Below are 18,844 nucleotides of genomic sequence, written 5' to 3' on the forward strand. Positions count from 1 at the left end.
TAGAATCACCTAGATGCAGGCAGAATGTGATGCTTGGGGTGGGGAAGGTCCAAGGCCAGGGCACCCAGGGGGTTGAGAGGAACTAGGGGACCAACTTGTGGGAGAATGTGAGGTGGAATGGAGTGTGGCAGGGCTGACTGGGAACAAAGTTCCTCTGGGAGAAGCTCTGGGAGAAGGCTGCCAGCCTGTGGTGGGCATATTTGCATCTTGGGGATGCATTGTTAAAGAGTTTGGCTCTTGGTTTGTAAAGGTTTCTTTTCTTAAATGACACTATTTAGAGTGGACTCGGGCCGCTTTCGGGCCTTCATGTCCCACCATCTCCAAGTAGAGGGTTATTGACCTGGTCACAGGGGATCACAGGCCCCAATTCTCCTAGATGCCCACCCACCTACCTCCTGAGATGGCTTCTTAGCTGAGGGATGGGGAGGATGTCCTTCCACGTCTTTACGAAATTCATTTGGACTTTCCTTGGGCTTCTCAAATTTGACGTGTCCCAAACTGGGCTGCACATCCCTCTGATGAGGGAGCAGGAGGCTGACTGAGGACAAAGCAAAAGCTGGCACCTTGCACCCCCTCTCCACCCACTCCCCTCAGTAATATGTGTGACATTCCTCAGCCACCCCTGGCTGCCCTAAAGGAAAAGCAAATAGTTAACATGCAGAGATCACAACCCTGCAAGACAGGAGTCTCCCTTGGTTTACCAATGTCCTAGAGATTTACAACAAAGAAGCTATCTTAACAATAGCACAATTTCCAGAGGCAAATAACTCAGTTCCTCAAGCCCTAAATAAAGTTAAATTTCTTCTAAACCCAAATCTCATTAACAAAGACGTTTGATAGCAGAAATGTGAATGGCTTGCCAAAAGACAACATTGATTTAGCAGCAAGACCTCTGGTATCCCTGCACTTATAGGCCCTCTTTAGCATATGAAAGCTCCGTTGAAACCTCCCTTTTCCCTCACCTTCCCCCAACTGCAGGGTACATAACCTGCCATCCCTCACAACCCCGGGGCAGCAGCTCTTTCTGCCCACGGGTCCTGTCCCCGTGCTTTAATAAACCACCATTTTGCACCAAAGATGTCTCAAGAATTCTTTCTTGGTCATCGGCTCTGGACCTTACCCCACCGAACCTCACCTAGGTTCTAGAACTTTAGCACCTCTGCAGGCCTCCTTTTGGCAGCCTCCCCTGCCTTGGGAAGCCAGAGCACCATCCTTCCAGGTCCCTCCGCTCTCCCAGACTATGGTAGCCCTCTGCTGTTCCTCATCTGCCCCCTGCTCATCCTGCCTCAGGCCTTTTACACTTGCTGTTCAGTGGCCTACAGATAGGCCTTTACCTCTAAATATTCACATGCTTGTCTCCTTTGATTCACTCAGGTCTCAGATGAAGTGGCAGTTCCTTAGAGAAGCCTTGCTTGACCACCCTGGCTAAAATGGGCTTTCCCGCAGCCCTAGTCACTTCCTATTCCACTTCCTTGCTTTCTGTCAGTTATTTCTCCATTGTCCTTGTTACTGCCGGGTATTCGTCATCTGCTGCATCACTGTGGGTGTATTACTTGCTTCCCCACATCAGAGACTCTGCACTGGTGGAATGGCCATGGAGCTGTCTTATTTTTTGAGAACCCCCCAATTCTAGAGGTGCATGGCACATAGGACCTGTTCAGTCCGTTCTGGTTGACTGGCTGGCAGAGGCCGACCTCCTTGCTCGCTGTGCTGGGTGCTGAGTCACTGTCACTGCCCTCCTCAATTCAGGTCCTTGCCCTCCACTCCAGTCCTGTCTGCTAGCTCTGTCCGGGGCATTGCTTGGGGGAGGGGGTCGGGGCGGGGTGGACGCTTCAGCCTGAAGCCGCTTTCCTCTTGACACAGTGGTAACTCTGCTCCCTGCTCCCTCTCTCCTCTTCTCAGAAACTTTTTATGAAGTTATTGTTACATTGTTTGAATGTTGAAATGTTTGAAATTATTATATTTATAGGTTTAAAATGACAAGTACTTAAAATGCTAGAGAAGCCACTTTATTGTTTTTTCTCCCCACCCCCCACCCCCCTTTTTAGAAAGCCAGACAATTTTAGCAAAGCCACTGGAAACAATAGCTCAGTCTCACTGTGGTGGGTGGAGAAGTAGCCCATGTCTGGGAAGGGAGGGCAGGGTGAGGGTGGTTCTCACTGGGATTGGGGCCCTTTCCTTGCTGGAGCAGGGAAGCCTCCACGGGGCTCGGGGCCATGGCGTGTTCGGGTCAGCTGCTCTCAGGTCCCATGGGCTTTGCAGAGGAAGAGCTGAGTGGGGTTGTGGAGGGCAGGGAGGGCATCTCCCAGGGCAGATGGGAGGTGAGGCTGGGTCTGGGATGGGCCCAAGGAAACAAAGAGAAGGGGTAGAAGTGGAGAGCTATTCCTGGGGGAGAGTGGACAGAACATGGGGATGGGGTGTTAAGGAGAGCAGGTATCTAGAAAAATTCTGGGAATGGTGGTAATGTTCATTGGAGGGAGCTGAGGACATTGGCAGGAAGCCGCTTTGGAGGCTAAACTTGTAGTCCAAGGGCGCGGGGGGTGGGGGGCGTCTCCTGTCGGGCAGTGTTCCTGAGCCTTGTGGTCTGAGGGCTCCAGTGGGGGGCTTGGCTGGCTGCGCTGTGGCCTCAGAGGGGGTTTGTTCCTGCCTATCATCTACCTGACCATATCCTCTGGCTGGCTGCCCAGCCTCTCAGTGAATGGCTGGGGATCGAGTGGGACTTCTGTGGGGAGAGAAATCGTTTGGGAGGTCGTGTGTGTGTGTGTGTGTGTGTGTGTGTGACTCCCTGTGGCGTCCTGGCATGTGGATGAGCCTATGTGTGAGACAGCGTGTGTAGCTGTATATGTGAGGGACCACGGTGTCTGTCACCAAGGGTGTGAGAGACCAGACATATGCCCTGAGTGAGTGTGACTGAGTGAGGGTGCAGGGGTGCGTTTGGGGGTGCTGTGGGGCCGTGGGAAGGAGGCTCCCACTCAAAGGGCCTGTGGCACAAGGTGGGGGAGAGGGGTCAGCATCCCCAAGTTGGGGTCACGTTAATGACTGTGCGCCAACACCTGGGGCACGTGAGCGATGGCGGTGTGTCTGAGTGGACATGTCCAGGAGCGTGCGCACGTACCGTCCAGTTGGGGGGGGCACTATCCTGCCACATGCGTGTGCTATACTGGGGGCACTGTCCAGCTGTGTGCATGTGCTGTACTGGGGGTGTTGTCCAGCCACGTGCGTGTGCTGTACTGGGGGGGCTGTCCAGCCGCGTGTGTGGTATCCCAGGGGCACTGACAGCTGTTCTTTCCTGTTCCCGCAGAGCCTCACAGCAGAGGAGGCGGTTCAACTGAAGGCAGCCCTTGAGCCGGCTGTGGGAGCATGGCGTGGCCCCGGGAGCCCGTGTTGGCCTGGCTGGCCGTGGTCTTGGCCATGGCCCTGGCCCTGGGCCCAAGGTCTGGCGCGGCGGCCCCGAGGCAGGACTGCACGGGCGTCGAGTGCCCACCGCTGGAGAACTGCATCGAGGAGGCACTGGAGCCGGGCGCCTGCTGCGCGGTGTGCGTGCAGCAGGGCTGTGCATGCGAGGGCTACCAGTACTACGACTGCCTGCAGGGCGGCTTCGTGCGCGGCCGTGTGCCCGCCGGCCAGTCCTACTTCGTGGACTTCGGCAGCACCGAGTGCTCCTGCCCACCGGGCGGTGGCAAGATTAGCTGCCAGTTCATGCTGTGCCCGGAGCTGCCCCCCAACTGCATTGAAGCTGTGGTGGCGGCCGACAGCTGCCCGCAGTGCGGCCAGGTGGGCTGCGTCCACGCTGGACGCAAGTATGCTGCCGGCCACACTGTCCACCTGCCGCCCTGCCGGGCCTGCCACTGTCCTGACACAGGGGGCGAGCTCATCTGCTACCAGCTCCCTGGCTGCCGTGGGGATGCTGGAGCTGTACCTGCGGCTGCCGTGGGAAACTTCTCCGACACGGAGGAGGGGGACCCCGAGCGACACTATGAAGACCCCTACAGCTACGACCAGGAGGTGGTCGAGGCAGAAGCTGCAGCAGCCCTGGCGGCCGAGCTCCAGGCAGGTGCCGGGGGCCCGGCCGCTCTGGGAGGTGGCAGTCAGCCATCCTCTGCCCTCCAGGCCACGCCCTGGCCAGCCGCCCTCCCTAGGCCCACGGCAGCTGCTGCCCTAGGTCCCCCGGCCCCCATGCAAGCCAGGAGAGTGACAGAGGACAGCCATGGCGAAGGGCCGGAGAAGACGGAGGAATTGCTCATCAGGGAGCAGCCGGCAGCAGGTGGCCCCAGGGGGCTGGATGAACCACCCATTCCAGGCCCAACTGGGCCTGGTCTCCCAGAGGACAAGGCAGAGGCGAGGGCAGGGCCTGAAGAGAACTTAATCCCGGAAGCCCAGGCCACCCCTGACAGTGCTGGGCAGGAGGGAGCTGTGCCTGTTCTGGGGTCAAGCACGGCCAGTGTCCCCCCATCACAGGGCACACCGAACTCTCCTGGGGGCACGACGAAGCCCAGCATCCACACCATGCTGACCCTATCTCCCCAAGAGGCAGCCTGGGTCCCACCCACACAGGAAGTGCCCAAGCAGCCACCGGTTCTGCCCCATTCTCAGCCAGAGGAGGACACAGATCCCAACTCTGTTCATTCCATCCCCAGAGGTGACCATGAAGGTAAGAACCCATTCTAGTTCCTCCATGGGCACTTAGCCCAGGGAAAGACAGCCTCAGGGCCCTGTTAGGGCCCCCCCCCCACCCAAGGTTGCCTGGGGCCAGGGAAGCTGGGTCTTTGGGACCAGGCTACCCATGGTCAGCCCAACCCCCACACTATAAGGCAGGGGGCACTGAGATGGCGCTTTCTTCCCAGCTGTACTCCTGGGGACAGAACAGTGGGTAAGGGTGAGGTCCCTGTTGTGGTAGGTGCTGGGCTACCTGGAGGGGCTATGGTTGAAGGCCTCTTAGGTATACCTTCTCAGGGCTAGAGTTCCTCGAGGAAGGTTCCAGCTCGGGTGCAGGTGGGGCCCACTGGGGTACATGGGTACCCTGGAAGGAAGTGAAAAGTTTCACAGACCTGGTCCAGCTCCATCCACCCCCTCCTGACAGTAGCCTCGGGTCATGGCTGTGTTCTTGGTCTCTGAGCTAATAGCAGAAGGGACATGGTCTCTCCTGGGGGCTCCCTGTGAGAGCCTAGGACCAGGGCTGCCATGCACGCCAGCCAGGGTTCCTGTTAACACACACGTCATTTTTGTCCCTGCTCTGTGCTGCACCTGCCGGGGCTCCCACCTACTCAGAATAGAAGCCAAAGCTCTCTCCAGGATCACAGGCTCTGCCCTGGTCAGCCCGTGACCTCCTGGATCACCTCTCCATCACCCTTTTCTTAGTCTCTTCTGGCTTCTGTTAGAAAAATGCCAAAGACTGGGGGGCTTACCCCACAAGCATTTATTTCTTAAAGTTCTGGTGGCTGGGAAGGCCAAAATCAAGGTGCCGGCAGACCTGGTGTCTGGTGAGAGCCCGCTTCCTGGTTTGCAGATGGCCATCTGCTCATTGTGTCCTTGCATGAGAGATGAGGGTGCATCTCACTGAGATACACAGAGAGGGAGCAAGTTTTCTTATGTCTCTTCTTGGAAGGGCACTGATCCCATCATGAGGGATCCACCCTCATGGCCTAATTATATCCCCAAAGGTTCATCTCCACATACCATCCCTATCAGGTTTTTTTTTTTTTTTTAAATTTTGTTTATTTATTTGAGAGAGAGCGCATGAGCAGGGCTGGGAGGGGCAGAAGGAGAGGGAGAAGATGAGTCTCCATTGAGCAGGGAGCCTGGTGCGGAGTTCCATCCCAGGTCCCCGGGATCATGACCTGAGCCAAAGGCAGATGCTTAACTGACTGCCTCCCGCCAATTTGGGTTTTAACATACAAAGTTGGAAGTGGGGCCTAAACACTCAGTCCCTATTGACCTGCTTAGCACTGGCTTCCTAGCCCCTTTCAGGTACCCTGAAGCTCCGGGGCTTTTGAACTTTACACCTCCTCTTGAAATGCTGTCTGAGGTGTCCATGTGGCTCATTCCTTCCCTCTTTAAGCTCTCATTTCCAGGTCACCTCCCCAGAGAGGCCTTCTCTGAGCACCCAGTTAAAAGAGCACTCCACCTTCCTCTTATCCTGCTTTAATTCCTCCTAGCAATACCTCATATGATAGCACGTAGTTGACTCGTTTAATGTTGTCACCCCTAGTAGAATGGTAGTGCCGTGAATGGAGGGACCACATCTGTCATCTTCTCTGCTATACCTAAGGGCTTCTGGCAGGGCCTAGTAACACAGTTGGTGCTTGGTAAATATCAGGTAAATAAATGAGTGAATCAATGGGGGCTTATCCTTTGTCATCCTAGCTTCCTTGCCATCCTATGAACACCTTACACTGACATATCCCTTTTCTCCCACCTATTTGCTCACACTGTTCCCAGCCAGCTCAGGCAGCACCTCCTCTAGGAAGCCTTCCCTGAATCTTTATGCCTTGTCTGATGCCCTCACCACTAACCTTCTCCAGCTCCCTGCCTCACCTCTGAGGTACCCTAAGCAGTTGTCTGGTCGTCTAGACATCCCTCCCCATAGCTGAGAGTCTGTGTCTTGTTCAAGCTAATACCTAAACCTTCGTTATAAACCTTCATTAGGCACTAACTGTGACTGGGCCCTAGTGGGCCCTGGGGAGGCAGAATTGGACCCCCATGGCCCATGTCTACAGACTGGGGGCTGTGAGGGAGGGATGTCTGGGTGGGGGGGGGAGGCGGGGGTATGAGGGGGGTCAGGGATTTCTGCAGCATTCCCATATACCTACCTTGCTGCTGCCCACCACTCTGTGGCCTTGGACAGGTCTCTTAACTGTCCTGGGCCCCGTTTTTCCCATCAGTCAAGTACTCCAGCCCTCATTGGACATAGACTGTGTGCAAAGCCTGTGCACATGTAGGGAGGGGTGAGACTGCAGGCTCCTCCTGACCTGGTGGGAGGATCAGCTCCCCCAACCCAGCCCAGATGGTTCTCCTTCCAGCCCCATCATGGAGAGTGGGGCACAGAACTCACCTTTGCCAAGTGAGCACCTCCTAGGTGCCAGACCCCATTTCTGATCCTTCCTACAAGCTGTGGAGGTGGGGGTTCTTCTTGAAAACCGAGCACATCAAGGTCAGAGAGGTGTGGCTTGTGTCCCCAGGTCACACAATGGGAGTTGGTGGGCTGGATCCAGGGCAGTGGGCTTCAGTGGAATCCTCCTTACCCAGCACTGAGCCTACAGGATGTGGGGAGGCTGCATGGGGTGGGGGGAGCTATAATGAAGTACATGTGTGCCCGGGGAGAGCTTGCAGGCCTGGCTTTGGAGTATGGCGCACGTAGTGTGTTTGGGTTGCTGCCTCTGAGGGGTTCCAAAATAGACACAACCCCCACCCCCCACCCCCGCCTCTCGCTCCAGAGGCCTCTCTGTGGTTCCAGGCCTTTGGAATCTTGGAGACTTACTTTGTTCTCAGGAGCCCTAGGTTTTTCTGTTTTGTTTTTGTTTTCTTCCCTCCTCTGCCCTGTGCTTTCTCAAATGGATCTTGGGGTGTGGCCTTTGATGAGGGCTGCCTCCGGGCAGGGGCCTCTGATGGGGTGTCCCCTCTCCCATCCAAGGGCTGTCCTGGCAGAGGGCCCAGCACACGCAAAGCCCGGAGATAATTAGCAGGGCACGGACAGGCAGCTGCATTTTTTGGTGTTCGAGGAAAGGAAGGTGTGGGAAGTTGGGAGCAGGGGGAACTTGCCCTAGCCAGATAAACAAGGGCTGGCCTGCCACTGACCACCCCCGTCCATCTTTCCTCCCCTCCTCACCCTGGGACCAGCCATCCCCTGCCAGCTCATGAGTTCTGCTCCACTCCCTGCACAACTCAGGCTAGTGGCTTACCGTTCTGTGCCTCCTTTCCTCCATCCATCAGCAACGGGGAGGGTCCTGCTTCATGGGGATGTCTTGAAGAGAGGAGCTGATTCATGTCCAGTGCTCGGCAGGAAGCTTAGCCCTTGCTGAGTAATTAAAAAATGTTAGCTACTGGTTGTCATCCTCCACTCTTCATTCTACCTATTTATTTCCTCAACAGATGTCTGTGGTCTACCCTCTCTGCACTGGGGGCTGTGCCGGTGAATGAGGCCAGCGCAGCCTCTCCCTTCCTGAGGTCTCCTGGGGGCAGGAGGGTGTTCAGTGGATAGGCATACACACACAGATTTCTTCATGGCCGTAACGTAGTATACGCTGCCCAGGAAGTGTGGGTGGTGGGAAGCCTGATGGGTGGGGGCCAGGGGCCTGATGGAGCATCCTTTGGGAAGTGGGGACCTTCTGGGGGGGAGGGCAGGGGCATCCCAAGTGATGGAGGGGCCCTCAGTGCAAAGGAGCTGGGGAGGTAGCTCTGCCCTGCTTGCCAGTGGGGCCCGCGGAGAGGAGGACCGTGGAGCCGGAAATGACCCCCAGCTATGTTGCCATGGCAGCCCTGGGGCCTGGAGAAGGAGGTTTCCAGCCATTGCCCCAGGACCGGCTGGGGTGGGGGTCTTGTCTCTGAGCCGGAGCTGTGCCAGGGATCCTGGCTGCCTCTGAGCATGTCCAGATGTGGCCTAATGGAAGCCACATGCCCGGCTCCCTGGGTTGGGGAGAAGGGGTCTGAAGTCTGTTGTCACTCAGGGGGCTTTGTGAGCATGCCCTCCCCTTTTGCCACTGGGCTGGCATGACAGAGGGAACTAGGGGACTGCTGGGCCCCAAGGGAGGGAGCCCTGGGGCAGGGTTGGCCCTCTGGAAGGCAGAGTTTCTCCTTCCTGGGAAAGGCTCCAGCTGACCTCTGTGGGCCCCCCAGACCATGTGCAGGTAAGGGGCCCCCTTCCTTGGGACCCACATAACCAGGTTCTGCAGGGCAGGGGTCCTTGGATCCTCTGACATTCTGGTTAACAGAGAAACTTTAAAACTCAAGTAACTCTACCAAGTGCAAACATTGTCATGCTTGCATCTTGCGCAGGCACCATTATAAGCATGCTGTGATAATTAACCCCTTTAATCCTCACCACCACCTCCTTGGTTTACAGCAGAGCAATCAGGTCCCTTGTCTGAGAACACATGTGCAGGGAGTGGTGGATCTAGGTTTCCCTTCGTGTCTTCATCCCTGTCATTTCTGAGTGCCTGGTGTGTGTGGGCTATGATAGTGGCTGAATGTGCAGTGTGGAACAAAGCCCAGTCCAGTCCCTGCCCTCGGGGAGCTCACGGGTTAGTGGGGGAGATAGCTCGGAATCACATGGGTGTGATGTTCTGAGCTGTGACCAGGCCTGAGAAAGGAGGTGGGTATGCTATCTAAACCTATCTCTCGGGCGCCTGGGTGGCTCAGTGGGTTGAGCCACTGCCTTAGGCTCAGGTCATGATCTCAGGGTCCTGGGATCAAGTCCCACATCGGGCTCTCTGCTCGGGAGGGGCCTGCTTCCCTTCCCCTCTCTCTGCCAGCTGTGATCTCTCTCTGTCAAATAAATAAATAAAATCTTTAAAACAAAACAAAACAAAACCTATCTCTCAGGGATCTGACTTCTGGGGATCAGGGAAGGCTTATTGGGGGAGGTGATGTTTGAGCATGAGGTCTTGTTGACTCAATGGCAGGTGGCAAGCAGAGAGGGAACAGTGCTCCAGGCAGAGGACACAGCACATGCAAGGGCCCTGTAGCTGGAGGGAGCGAATTAGATTGAAAGGAGGCTGTGCGGTTGGTATGAGGCTAGGGAGGGTATAGGGGCCACAGTGGTGTTGATCCTCAAGATGAAGATTTGGGTCTTTGTCCCAAAAGCAGTGGGGAGCCATTGAAGTTGTAAGGCAGGAGGCCAGTATGATCTTATCTGGTGACTCCCAGAGGGAGTGCTGCAGGAGAACAAAGGACTAGCAGTGGGCCTCTCCAACATCTGTGGGTTTCCAGCACCACTCCCAGTGCCTCCACCCCCCCCTCCCAGGATCACCAGGCTGTGGCTGCTGGGACACAGGAGAGAGGGACTTGCCCAGATTCTCCTGTCCTCATTCCCCAGAGGATCTTCGCTCATCCTGCCCTTTCTTTTCCAGTCTTGGCCTGTGGGAGATTTTAACTTGTGTGGGGCCTAAGGGAACCAGGCTGGGATTCTAGACACCTGAGCCCCCAACCCATGCCCCAGGCTCCTGGAGCAGGCAGGGGATGAAGGCAGCCTGTGGAGGCTGTGGCAAAAGAGCTCACAGGAGGGCCTGGCCAGCCCTTCCTGGGCTCAACCCTAACCATGGGGGCTGGAAATGGGGTCTGTGACTGTTTTGGGCTGGGTGGGTCCTGTGGAGAGCAATAAGACAGGCAAACCGGGGGCTCTGGCTCCCCACATCCACAATAAGACCCTGGTCTGAAGCCCCCCACTTGCTCGTTGTATGATCTGGGGCCCAGGACATCACCCCTCTGAGCCCCCATTTCCTTACTGGCCAAATGGCATGGTTGCGAGTGACCAAGGCTGTAGTGAGAACGAGCATGTCAGGAGCGAGGCCTGCATGGAGCAAGGACATGGGCCAGTGTCGCCTGCACTTGGGCCTGCTGTCCTATTACAGCACACGCGGCTCTCCTCCGTCCACCTGCTAGCTTCTTTCTGCAGAGCAGCGTTGTAAGCCGTAGAATTTTGCTGTGACTATTTTGAAATTAGAAGATTGCATGTAAATTTCAGCTCTCCATCTTTCCTGGAAAATTGGCAGTTGTGGGCACAACTGGCCCATGTACTGCTGGCCATCGAGGTTGTTGAGCGGAGGCTCCCTGCCCTTTGGACTGCGTAGGTGCTCTGTGTTCTGTGGGGTTGGCTGTCCTCGGTTTCATCAGCGGTCTGGCCCTGGTTGGCAGCTGGGTTGGGTCCTATACTGGGGGTACCTGTTGGTGCATAGAGTTTTTACCCTGTGGTCTATGTGGTCATTCTATTTTATGGAAGAGAAACTGGCATCTGGTGGGGGGGGGCGCTTTTCTGGCGGTCATTGGAGAGCCAGGCAGGGGGATGTAGGCTCTCAGTGGAGGGGTGGGCTCATGGCTCTCACAGGGGACCTGGAGGCATAAGTGGGTCTGAGTGGCCCTAGCTGGGCCCTCCCTGTGTTTACCTGCCCCAGACCATAGAGCACTTGGAAGAAATGGGGCAGGGGCCAAGGCTAGGCCTGTGGTAGGTTTCTCTAAAACTATGTTATCTTTTTATTTTTCTTCGTCTCTTTTTTCTTTTCTTTTCCCTCCCTCCCTCGCTGTCTCCCTCCTTCCCTTACCCTTCCTTCCATCCTTCATTCCTCCCTCCCTCCCTCTCTTTCTCTTTCAGAACAGGTTTACTGAGATATAGTCACATACCATAAAGCCCCCCCTTAAAGTGTATAATTCAGTAGCTTTTATCAGAGTTGTACCGACATCACTGGGTGCCCAATTTTAGAACATTGTCATCACTCCCCAAAGAAACCCCACACCTGGTAGCAGCCACTTCCCCTTTCCTCATTCTCCAGCCCCCAGCCACCACCAAGCTCCTCACGGTCTCTGTGGAGTCACATATTCTGGACATTCCTGGACACGAAGTCATGTAAGAGGTCGTCTTCGGGGACTGTCTTCTGTCACTTAGCATAATGCTTCCAAGGTTCGTCCGCATTGTGGCAGGCGTCACTACTTTGTGCCTTTCTCTGACTGAGTAGCTTTCCGTGTGGTGGATGCACTTTGTTTTTCACCCATTCATCCACCGACGATTGAAGTGTTCGCATCTTCTGGCCATCATGAGGACTGCTGATACTGACACTTGCGTACGTGCTTTCGTGCGGACAGAGGTTTCTGTTGCTCTTGGTAATATTCCCGGGAGTAGAGCTGCTGGGTCACGTGGTGACTGTATGTTTAATCACCAGATGAGCTGCCAGCCGGTTTCCCCAGCACCATTTGGCACTCCTGTCGACAGTGCATGAGGGTTCCAACTTCTCCACATCCTTGCCAACACTTGTTACTGTCTGCCTTTATCTTTTTTTTTTCCCCCCAGGGGAGGGGAGGGGCAGAGGGCGAGAGTGAAGAGAATCGTAAGCAGACTCCATGCTTAGAGCTCCAGGGCAGAGCCCGATGCCTGGCTCCATCTCATGACCCTGAGATCCCGACCTGAGCCAAAATCAAGTCGGACGCTTAGCAGACTGAACCACCCAGGCATCCCTTGCTGCTGAGCCTTTTTGAGTATAGCCATCCTAGTGTCTGCGAAGTGGTTAGTATCCGACTGCAGTTCTGATTTGCATTTTTCTGACTTGTGATGTTGATCATCTGTCGTGAGCTTCCTTTAAAAAATTCTAGAAAACACAAAACACACAAGCACATTCCATTAGCCATTAAAGTGATGACATCGCCACAATGTCATGTTGTTTCTGGAAGACGCTGCCATATGCTCATGGGAGAAAAAGCATGAAGAAGGCAACTGATGTTGTTGTGTTGTTCTGAAAATTGTGCTGATCTCCTAGATGCCTGGAAAGACCTCAGGGACCCTCCAGGGCCTGGGCCCACACTTGAGAACCACCGGTCAGTCCACAAATACTAGCATTTTATGCACACTATTCTGCCCTGTGCTTTTTTTCTCTGACAACATATCTTGGGACTCCTCCTTATCTTGATGCGGAGAGTTCCCTTACCAGCCAGCATGTCACTGTCCCCGTGTTCCAGCTTTTCTTTTTGGTCCCTACTGACAGATGTTCTAGTTGTTACTAGCCTTTTGCTGTTAAAAAAAAGCAGTGTTCTAAGTGAATATCTTTATGCTGTGCCCTGGTACAGAGTGCTGGGTCAGTATGCATATGCATTTCTTTGTATATTTTTTGTGACTTCATTGAAGTAAAATCAATAGAACTTACCAGAAGCATACGACTCAGTAACACATTTTCACAAATGGAACACACCCATGGGGCAGGCACTCAGATCACAAGCCAGGTCACCCCCTCAGTGCCTGTCCTGGGGAACCACTGCCCTGACTTCTAACAGCAGAGGTTAGTTTTCTGTTCCTGGAGTTTTCTGAAGGGAACCAGAGGAGTCTGTTCTCTTTCACATCTGGCTTCTGAGGTTGGCCATGTTACCCACACTGGGGCTGGTCCTTTTGATTGCTGAGAGGTGTTCTGTCATATGGGTGGACCCCAGTTTTGTTGTTAATTCTCCTGTGAGGGGGTGCTGGTGTTGTTTCCAGTCTAGGACCATCAGGAAGCATGTTTCTGTGCGCCTGCTAGAACCAAGCTTTGGATGATCGCTGGCTCCAGTGTGCTCAGTGCTCAGCATGTTTATCCCCTCTGCAGACATCAGCTTGTCCTTTGAAAGCTGTGCCAGATTTTGGCTCAACCCCGTAATACGTGAGAATTAATTTTCCTCATTATTCAACAAATATTTATTGCATTATTCCAAGTGCTGGGGACAGAGCACCGTATTCAAAACCGATGGAATTCCCATCCCTCGTGGAGGGTCCACTCTGGCAGGCTTGGGAAGCACGCAGTCAGTCCCACGAATGTGTAAAATCTACGCGAGATGGTGCTGGGTGCTAAGGAGAAATTGAAGCAGGGTGCTATAAAATGTTCTCAGCATGGCCAGCCTTGGAGGGGGAAGATGGTGTCTCAGGGTGGTTTTCGTTAACACGTGTGTTTAATTCTCCCCATCCCTTATTTTGGCCAGGGGTTCCCCAGCAAGTCTGGCCATGCTCCCATCAACACGGCATGGAGCTGCCACCTGGTCTTTCCGGCTCTCTTGCCAAACCTGTGCCAGTCCTTGTGCTCGGGACACAACTTGGTTATGGTATGAATGAATCCATTGCCATGGTAACGTGAGCAGCAAGCCACCACACAGTAAACTCTCATTATCACTGCCAAGTTCATGGGGCAGATAGGCTCTGCTGTCCCGAGCTGGGATTGGGGGATGGCAGCTGGGCTCTTGCTTGTGAGTGTCTGTGGTGGGCTGGCAGCTCTGCCTGGGCTGGTGGGTGTGGGGCGGCCTCTTCCAGGATGGCTTATCTCTGCTCTCTGCTCTCTGACCTCTTTAAGCTAGTTTGCCCTGGCTTGTTCTCGCCCCAGAAACGGGGCTCTAGGTGAATGAAAAGAAGCACACAGGGTTCTTAGGCCTGGGTCCAGAACAACTAGCACCGTTTCAAATGCCCCATTTTGTAGCCGGCCAGTTGGGAGACCAGCCCAGGTTCAGAGGCTCCTCTTGCTGGGATTTGCTGGGAAGTCATGTTGTGAAGGGTGTGCGTACAGGATGGGAGGAGAATTGGGACTGAGTCTGCTTCTGGTCCTGGGCTGGGTGCTCCATGGACCTCATTTCACTTAGGCCCCACACGACTTTACAGTAAGTCCCTTCCCATTGGGGTTGGGGGGTGGCTGAAATGCTGGCCTGCTCCGTGGCCCAACAGCAAATAAGTGGTCTGAACCTGGGTCTGCTGATGCTTAAAGCATGTCTGGATTTCTTGCTTGCCTCCTTCGGTAGGCCTGGTACAGAGCTCCCCAGGTTTGCACTGGCTCTGCCCCTCGCTAGCTATGTAACCTTAGGCAAATCACGCTATTGCTTGAGCCTCCGTTTTCTTCTCTGTAAAATGGGCTTTCTGAGGGCTCTTTTCTATAGCTCTGTTCTCAGTTTGAAGAAGGCTGGTGTTGGGCACCAGGTGCTGGGGTCTGTCTCCCAGCGGGTTTTGCTCACAGCTGGTGCCCTGGGTGCTGGTTCCAGGCCTCGGGTCTCTGTCAGGAAGTCAATGGCCTTTGCGCTCTGGGCTGCCTCCTGTTTATACACTGAGCCCGAGACAGCAGATGAGAGCCTAACCAAGCCCTTTGGCCTCCTGTACCCTGAGCCTTCCAGAATCCTTGGTGCCTCAGCAAACTGGAGCTGAGAGGTCTGTGCTCAGGGCTCTCCTGAGAGCAGTGTCAGCTTGTCCGCCTGCCAGTGCCTCCCCCAAGCCCGGCCAGGAGTTTGTGTCCTCTGTGTCCTTTGTCCCACAGCATCTGGGGCCTTATAGAGGAGGCCTCTATAGACCAAGGTCAGCATTATGTGGGCTGAGGTTCTTCTGCGGGGCCCTCCTTGGGTCCACATACTGGGAAAATGGGCTCAGGGCCAGTGGCACTGGGGATAATAAGCCAGCTCAGTCCTCAGAGGGAAAATCCTTGGTGTGAATCCTGCCCCTCTATGTTGGCTGCGTGACCTCAGGCGGTTGACTCACTGAGCCTCAGTGTCCACATCTGTAAGATGGGAGAGTGACCTTACCACCGCAGGATTACGGAGAGGAGCAGCACTAGGAAGGCCAGCCACTTGGGACTGAGTTCCTGTCTTTCTGATGTCAGAGGGCCACTGCACCCTGGGGGCTGGGCCTGCGGACTTGCCTTTGTGCTTCAGTGAACAGATGTGTGTCTTTTCTGTGGCCAGGAGCTATCCCTGCTGGTGAAAAAGCCGAGGGGCCAGGCCTAGTTGGGTTGGGTGGGAGAATTCACTTCCTGTGCCCCACCCCGGGCTGTCACTCTTAGCTGCCTCCAGATGGGCAGGACAGGGGTCCTCCCTGGCCCTTCCCTCCCCACTCTACACTTCTCTCCCAACACCTGCCAGCTGAGTCAGCAGACGCCCTGATCCTGAGGTCTTGTCTTCAGGGGCACAGCCTGACCGGGTGGCCAATATCCCAGAGACGGGGAGGAGGCGCCCTCCCTGGGTCTGCACATGGTCTCGTCTTTCACCCTCACGGGACTGGCCTGCGTCGGGAAGCGGTCATTATAAGGCAGTTGCTGTGCTGGTCACTTGACCTGTGTTGGTGTGTTGAGCCTCATGACACCCCCTTCCCATCACTACAAGGGAGGAAACTGAGGCAGAGGGAAGTGAAGCAACTCGTCCAGGGTCACTGAGGGCGCTGATGAAGCCAGCAGACAAATGCCGACCACTGACTCTCAGCCTTTTGCTCCGACCATCCCGCTGGGTCTGCCCAGTTGCCTGGCATGAGCGTGTAGCTCCTGTGGCCAGCAGTCAGGGACTCCAGCACTGCCCGTGTCACAGATCTACATGGGGCACCAAGGACCCAGGGTGGGGTCTGCAGGCCCGAAGCTCTGCCTGAGCCCTCAGCCCCAGGCACAGAGTTTTTGGGATTCTCGGGTTCCCTGGGATCCATGTGGGGAGGGTGGAGGAGGCTGAAGAGTGGAATCTGGCTGCAGGGAACTGCCCACCTGGGGGCAGAGAGCCCCTGGCTCCTGAGAGGGGGTAGGAAGGGGGTGGAGAGTGACAGAAGATGTCTTGTTTCACTGGCAACCCCCCCGCCATCTGCCTCACTAAGCCCCAACGTGCTTATGGGCCCCGCGCTCGGAACCAGGAAGCAGAACACTCCCAATCCCCCAGCCTGGAGTGTGTGTACCTGCTATCACAAGCAGACTTGTGGAACACACAGGATGGGGGAGCAAAGTCAGACGCTGGCAGTGGGGTAGCTGGAGGATAGGAGACGCCGGCTGACGGGGACACACGGGCTGTGCAGACCGTGGGACCAGGAAGGCACCTGGAATGTGGGGGCAGCTGTTCCCCAGCTCTGATTGGTGTCCTGGGGCAGGGAGGCCCAGTGTGGCCTATAACTTTGGGTTTTCTAAAAGAAGCCAGGGATTTGGAATTTTCTATGAAATCTCCCAATTTGTAAATGTTGGCAGTTCATTCAAATACACTGAAGTACCAGTAAAGGAGGCAGGGAGTGCCAGTTCGCTGCCACAGTTCAGTCTCCCTACTCCTTCCCACCCCTAATTACACAGCTGGGACCCAGAGGCCCAGAGGTGGGTGAGGGGCTGGCCAAAACCCCCGTGAGCTCAGAACATGGGCCCCCAACCCTGACCTCCAGCCCAGTGTGCTTTTTTCCCAGACCTCCCGGCCCAGTGGAGTCAAAGCACCGGGAACAGATGATCCTTGCAAAGGGCGACTGAAGAGTGTGTCGTGAAGAGGCCACAAGCACAGGTGTGGGCGGGGCTGGGGACCCGCAGAGACTGGTGTGGCGCTTGTGCTGGCAGCCATGGAAGGTGTTGCTCCTGGGCCTGGAGAGGAGCCTGGCAAGAGCTGGGGTTCACGGTGCTGCGGACTTCGGTTGAGGTGGCCATGCCTGCCTGGGGATCTGTGCTGCTGCCCCTCCCGCTCAGCTTCTACCAGCAGAGAGCAGTGGGACGCAGGTCTGGGACAGATGGGGACAGGAGCAGGTTTTGTGGATGATGGCCATGTAGACTGTGGCTAGGGAGGGATTAGGATCTCTCCAGGATGCCTCACCTCCCAGGTTTGGTTTGGGGCTGTGCTTCCTGAGGGGGTGAGCCCAAGTCTGTGGGCCAGGGCTACTCATGGTATTTTTCTGGAGGGTTTGGAGCCGGTGGCTGATACTCAGGTAGAGACACAGCCTTGACAGTGACCATGAGCATCTGGCATGCCGGACAGAGGTCTGGGCCAGAGGTGGAAACCTGATCAGAGGTCTGCTGGGTTTCTCTTTCTTCCCCCATTGAGTTTGACCTGCTCAGCAGGTGGGCAGCAGATGGGCAGCAGGTGGGTGGGTGGGGAGGTGCCCAAGGAAGGCCTCATGATTCCCTGTCTTTCCCTGCCCACATGACCCCTAAAGCCTGGATGTGGGACCAGATGGGCCAAGGGACTTGCCTGAGGTTGTTCTCCTAGTGGAAGGACAGCAGGGTTCTGGGTGGGGTTTTCTGGCTGGTGCAGAGTGGCGGTGTCAGCCCACCTCTCCTGGGCCCCCGGGATGTGCTCATGGCCCACTGAATATTGAGTTACGGTGCAGGCTGCAGGGGACCAAGGACCAAGGTACTTGGGGGTTGGGGAGAAATGTGGTAAAGGTCTGTGTGGGGTTGGGATCTGATGAGGCTGCAGTCCCACGTCACTTAAGAGAAATGCAAAGTCGCTGGGTGAAGTCACTGGGAATTTGGCTCAGGAAGGGCCCCAGCCTGGTCCTATGGTATCCCCCTTGGGAAAGCTGAGAGCCTGAGGTCCCAGATTCCTGGCCCCTCCCCCTCGTCTGGTGACCCATCCCCGGTTACTCCCTGTCTCTTCCCTAGGCTGGACCTCTGTGTCAGCGTCACCACCTGGGGCTTTGCAGAAAACCTTGCTGGTGCCCTGTTCCTGTTTGCCTCAAAGAGGAGGAGGAAAAAAAAATCCAATTTTTATGTGATGTTTTAATTTCTATAATTCTTTTTTTTTAAAGATTTAATTTATTTATATGACAGAGAGAGATCACAAGTAGATGGAGAGGCAGGCAGAGAGAGAGAGGGAAGCAGGCTCCCTGCTGGGCAGAGAGCCCGATGTGGGACTCGATCCCAGGACCCTGAGATCATGACCTGAGCCGAAGGCACGGCTTAACCCACTGAGCCACCCAGGCGCCCCTAATTTCTGTAATTCTTTAACCAATCCCTCTTTATTAAGGTGAAAAATAAATGTTTACATTTTTCTTATAGAAAAAAACTGGCCTGGGGAAACTAAAACTGCCTTATAATTAAACATCTTCTCTTACTAAACTGTACATATGTACGATAATTACTGGTAATTAAATTGAACTATCCAGAAAGACCAGGGAAGTAGAATGAAGTCACTGATAAGAATCATGTATAAAACAAAATGTTTTCCTGAGAACCAGAATTCCATCAAACCTCTTTTTGAGCAAAAAGTACAGTCTTGTAGGTGGCAGCAAGTTTCTTCAACTCATAATGAGGGAGATACAATCCCCAGTTCTTTTGAGGCAGAACAGAGCATGTCCCAAAGTGTCTTGATGAAGTTCTGATAGTCGGTGCCTTTGGTTTGAGATTTGAGTGATACTGGAAGACCGCACTGGGCTTGGGGGCTGGGAGAGGCCCCCTCCCGGAGCACAGGGAGGGAGGAGTCTTGCTCAGGA

The 18,844-nt window shown here is 55.1% G+C and overlaps 1 protein-coding gene across 2 annotated transcripts in view; it reads left to right on the forward strand.

Annotated features, from left to right (window-relative positions):
- The first annotated feature begins 3,356 nt into the window (after window positions 1-3,356).
- FBLN2 (fibulin 2) overlaps window positions 3,357-18,844 on the forward strand; it is a 58,990-nt gene continuing 43,502 nt past the window's right edge. For both annotated transcript variants that reach the window (XM_044252909.1, XM_044252910.1), the window contains exon 1: window positions 3,357-4,651. In XM_044252909.1, coding sequence (XP_044108844.1) covers window positions 3,361-4,651 — 1,291 coding nt within the window. In that variant the 5' untranslated portion in view covers window positions 3,357-3,360. The remainder of the gene's footprint in view (window positions 4,652-18,844) is intronic.

This window comes from Neovison vison, chromosome 6 (assembly GCF_020171115.1).
Source record: "Neovison vison isolate M4711 chromosome 6, ASM_NN_V1, whole genome shotgun sequence".
NCBI classification, from domain to species: Eukaryota; Metazoa; Chordata; class Mammalia; order Carnivora; family Mustelidae; genus Neogale; species Neogale vison.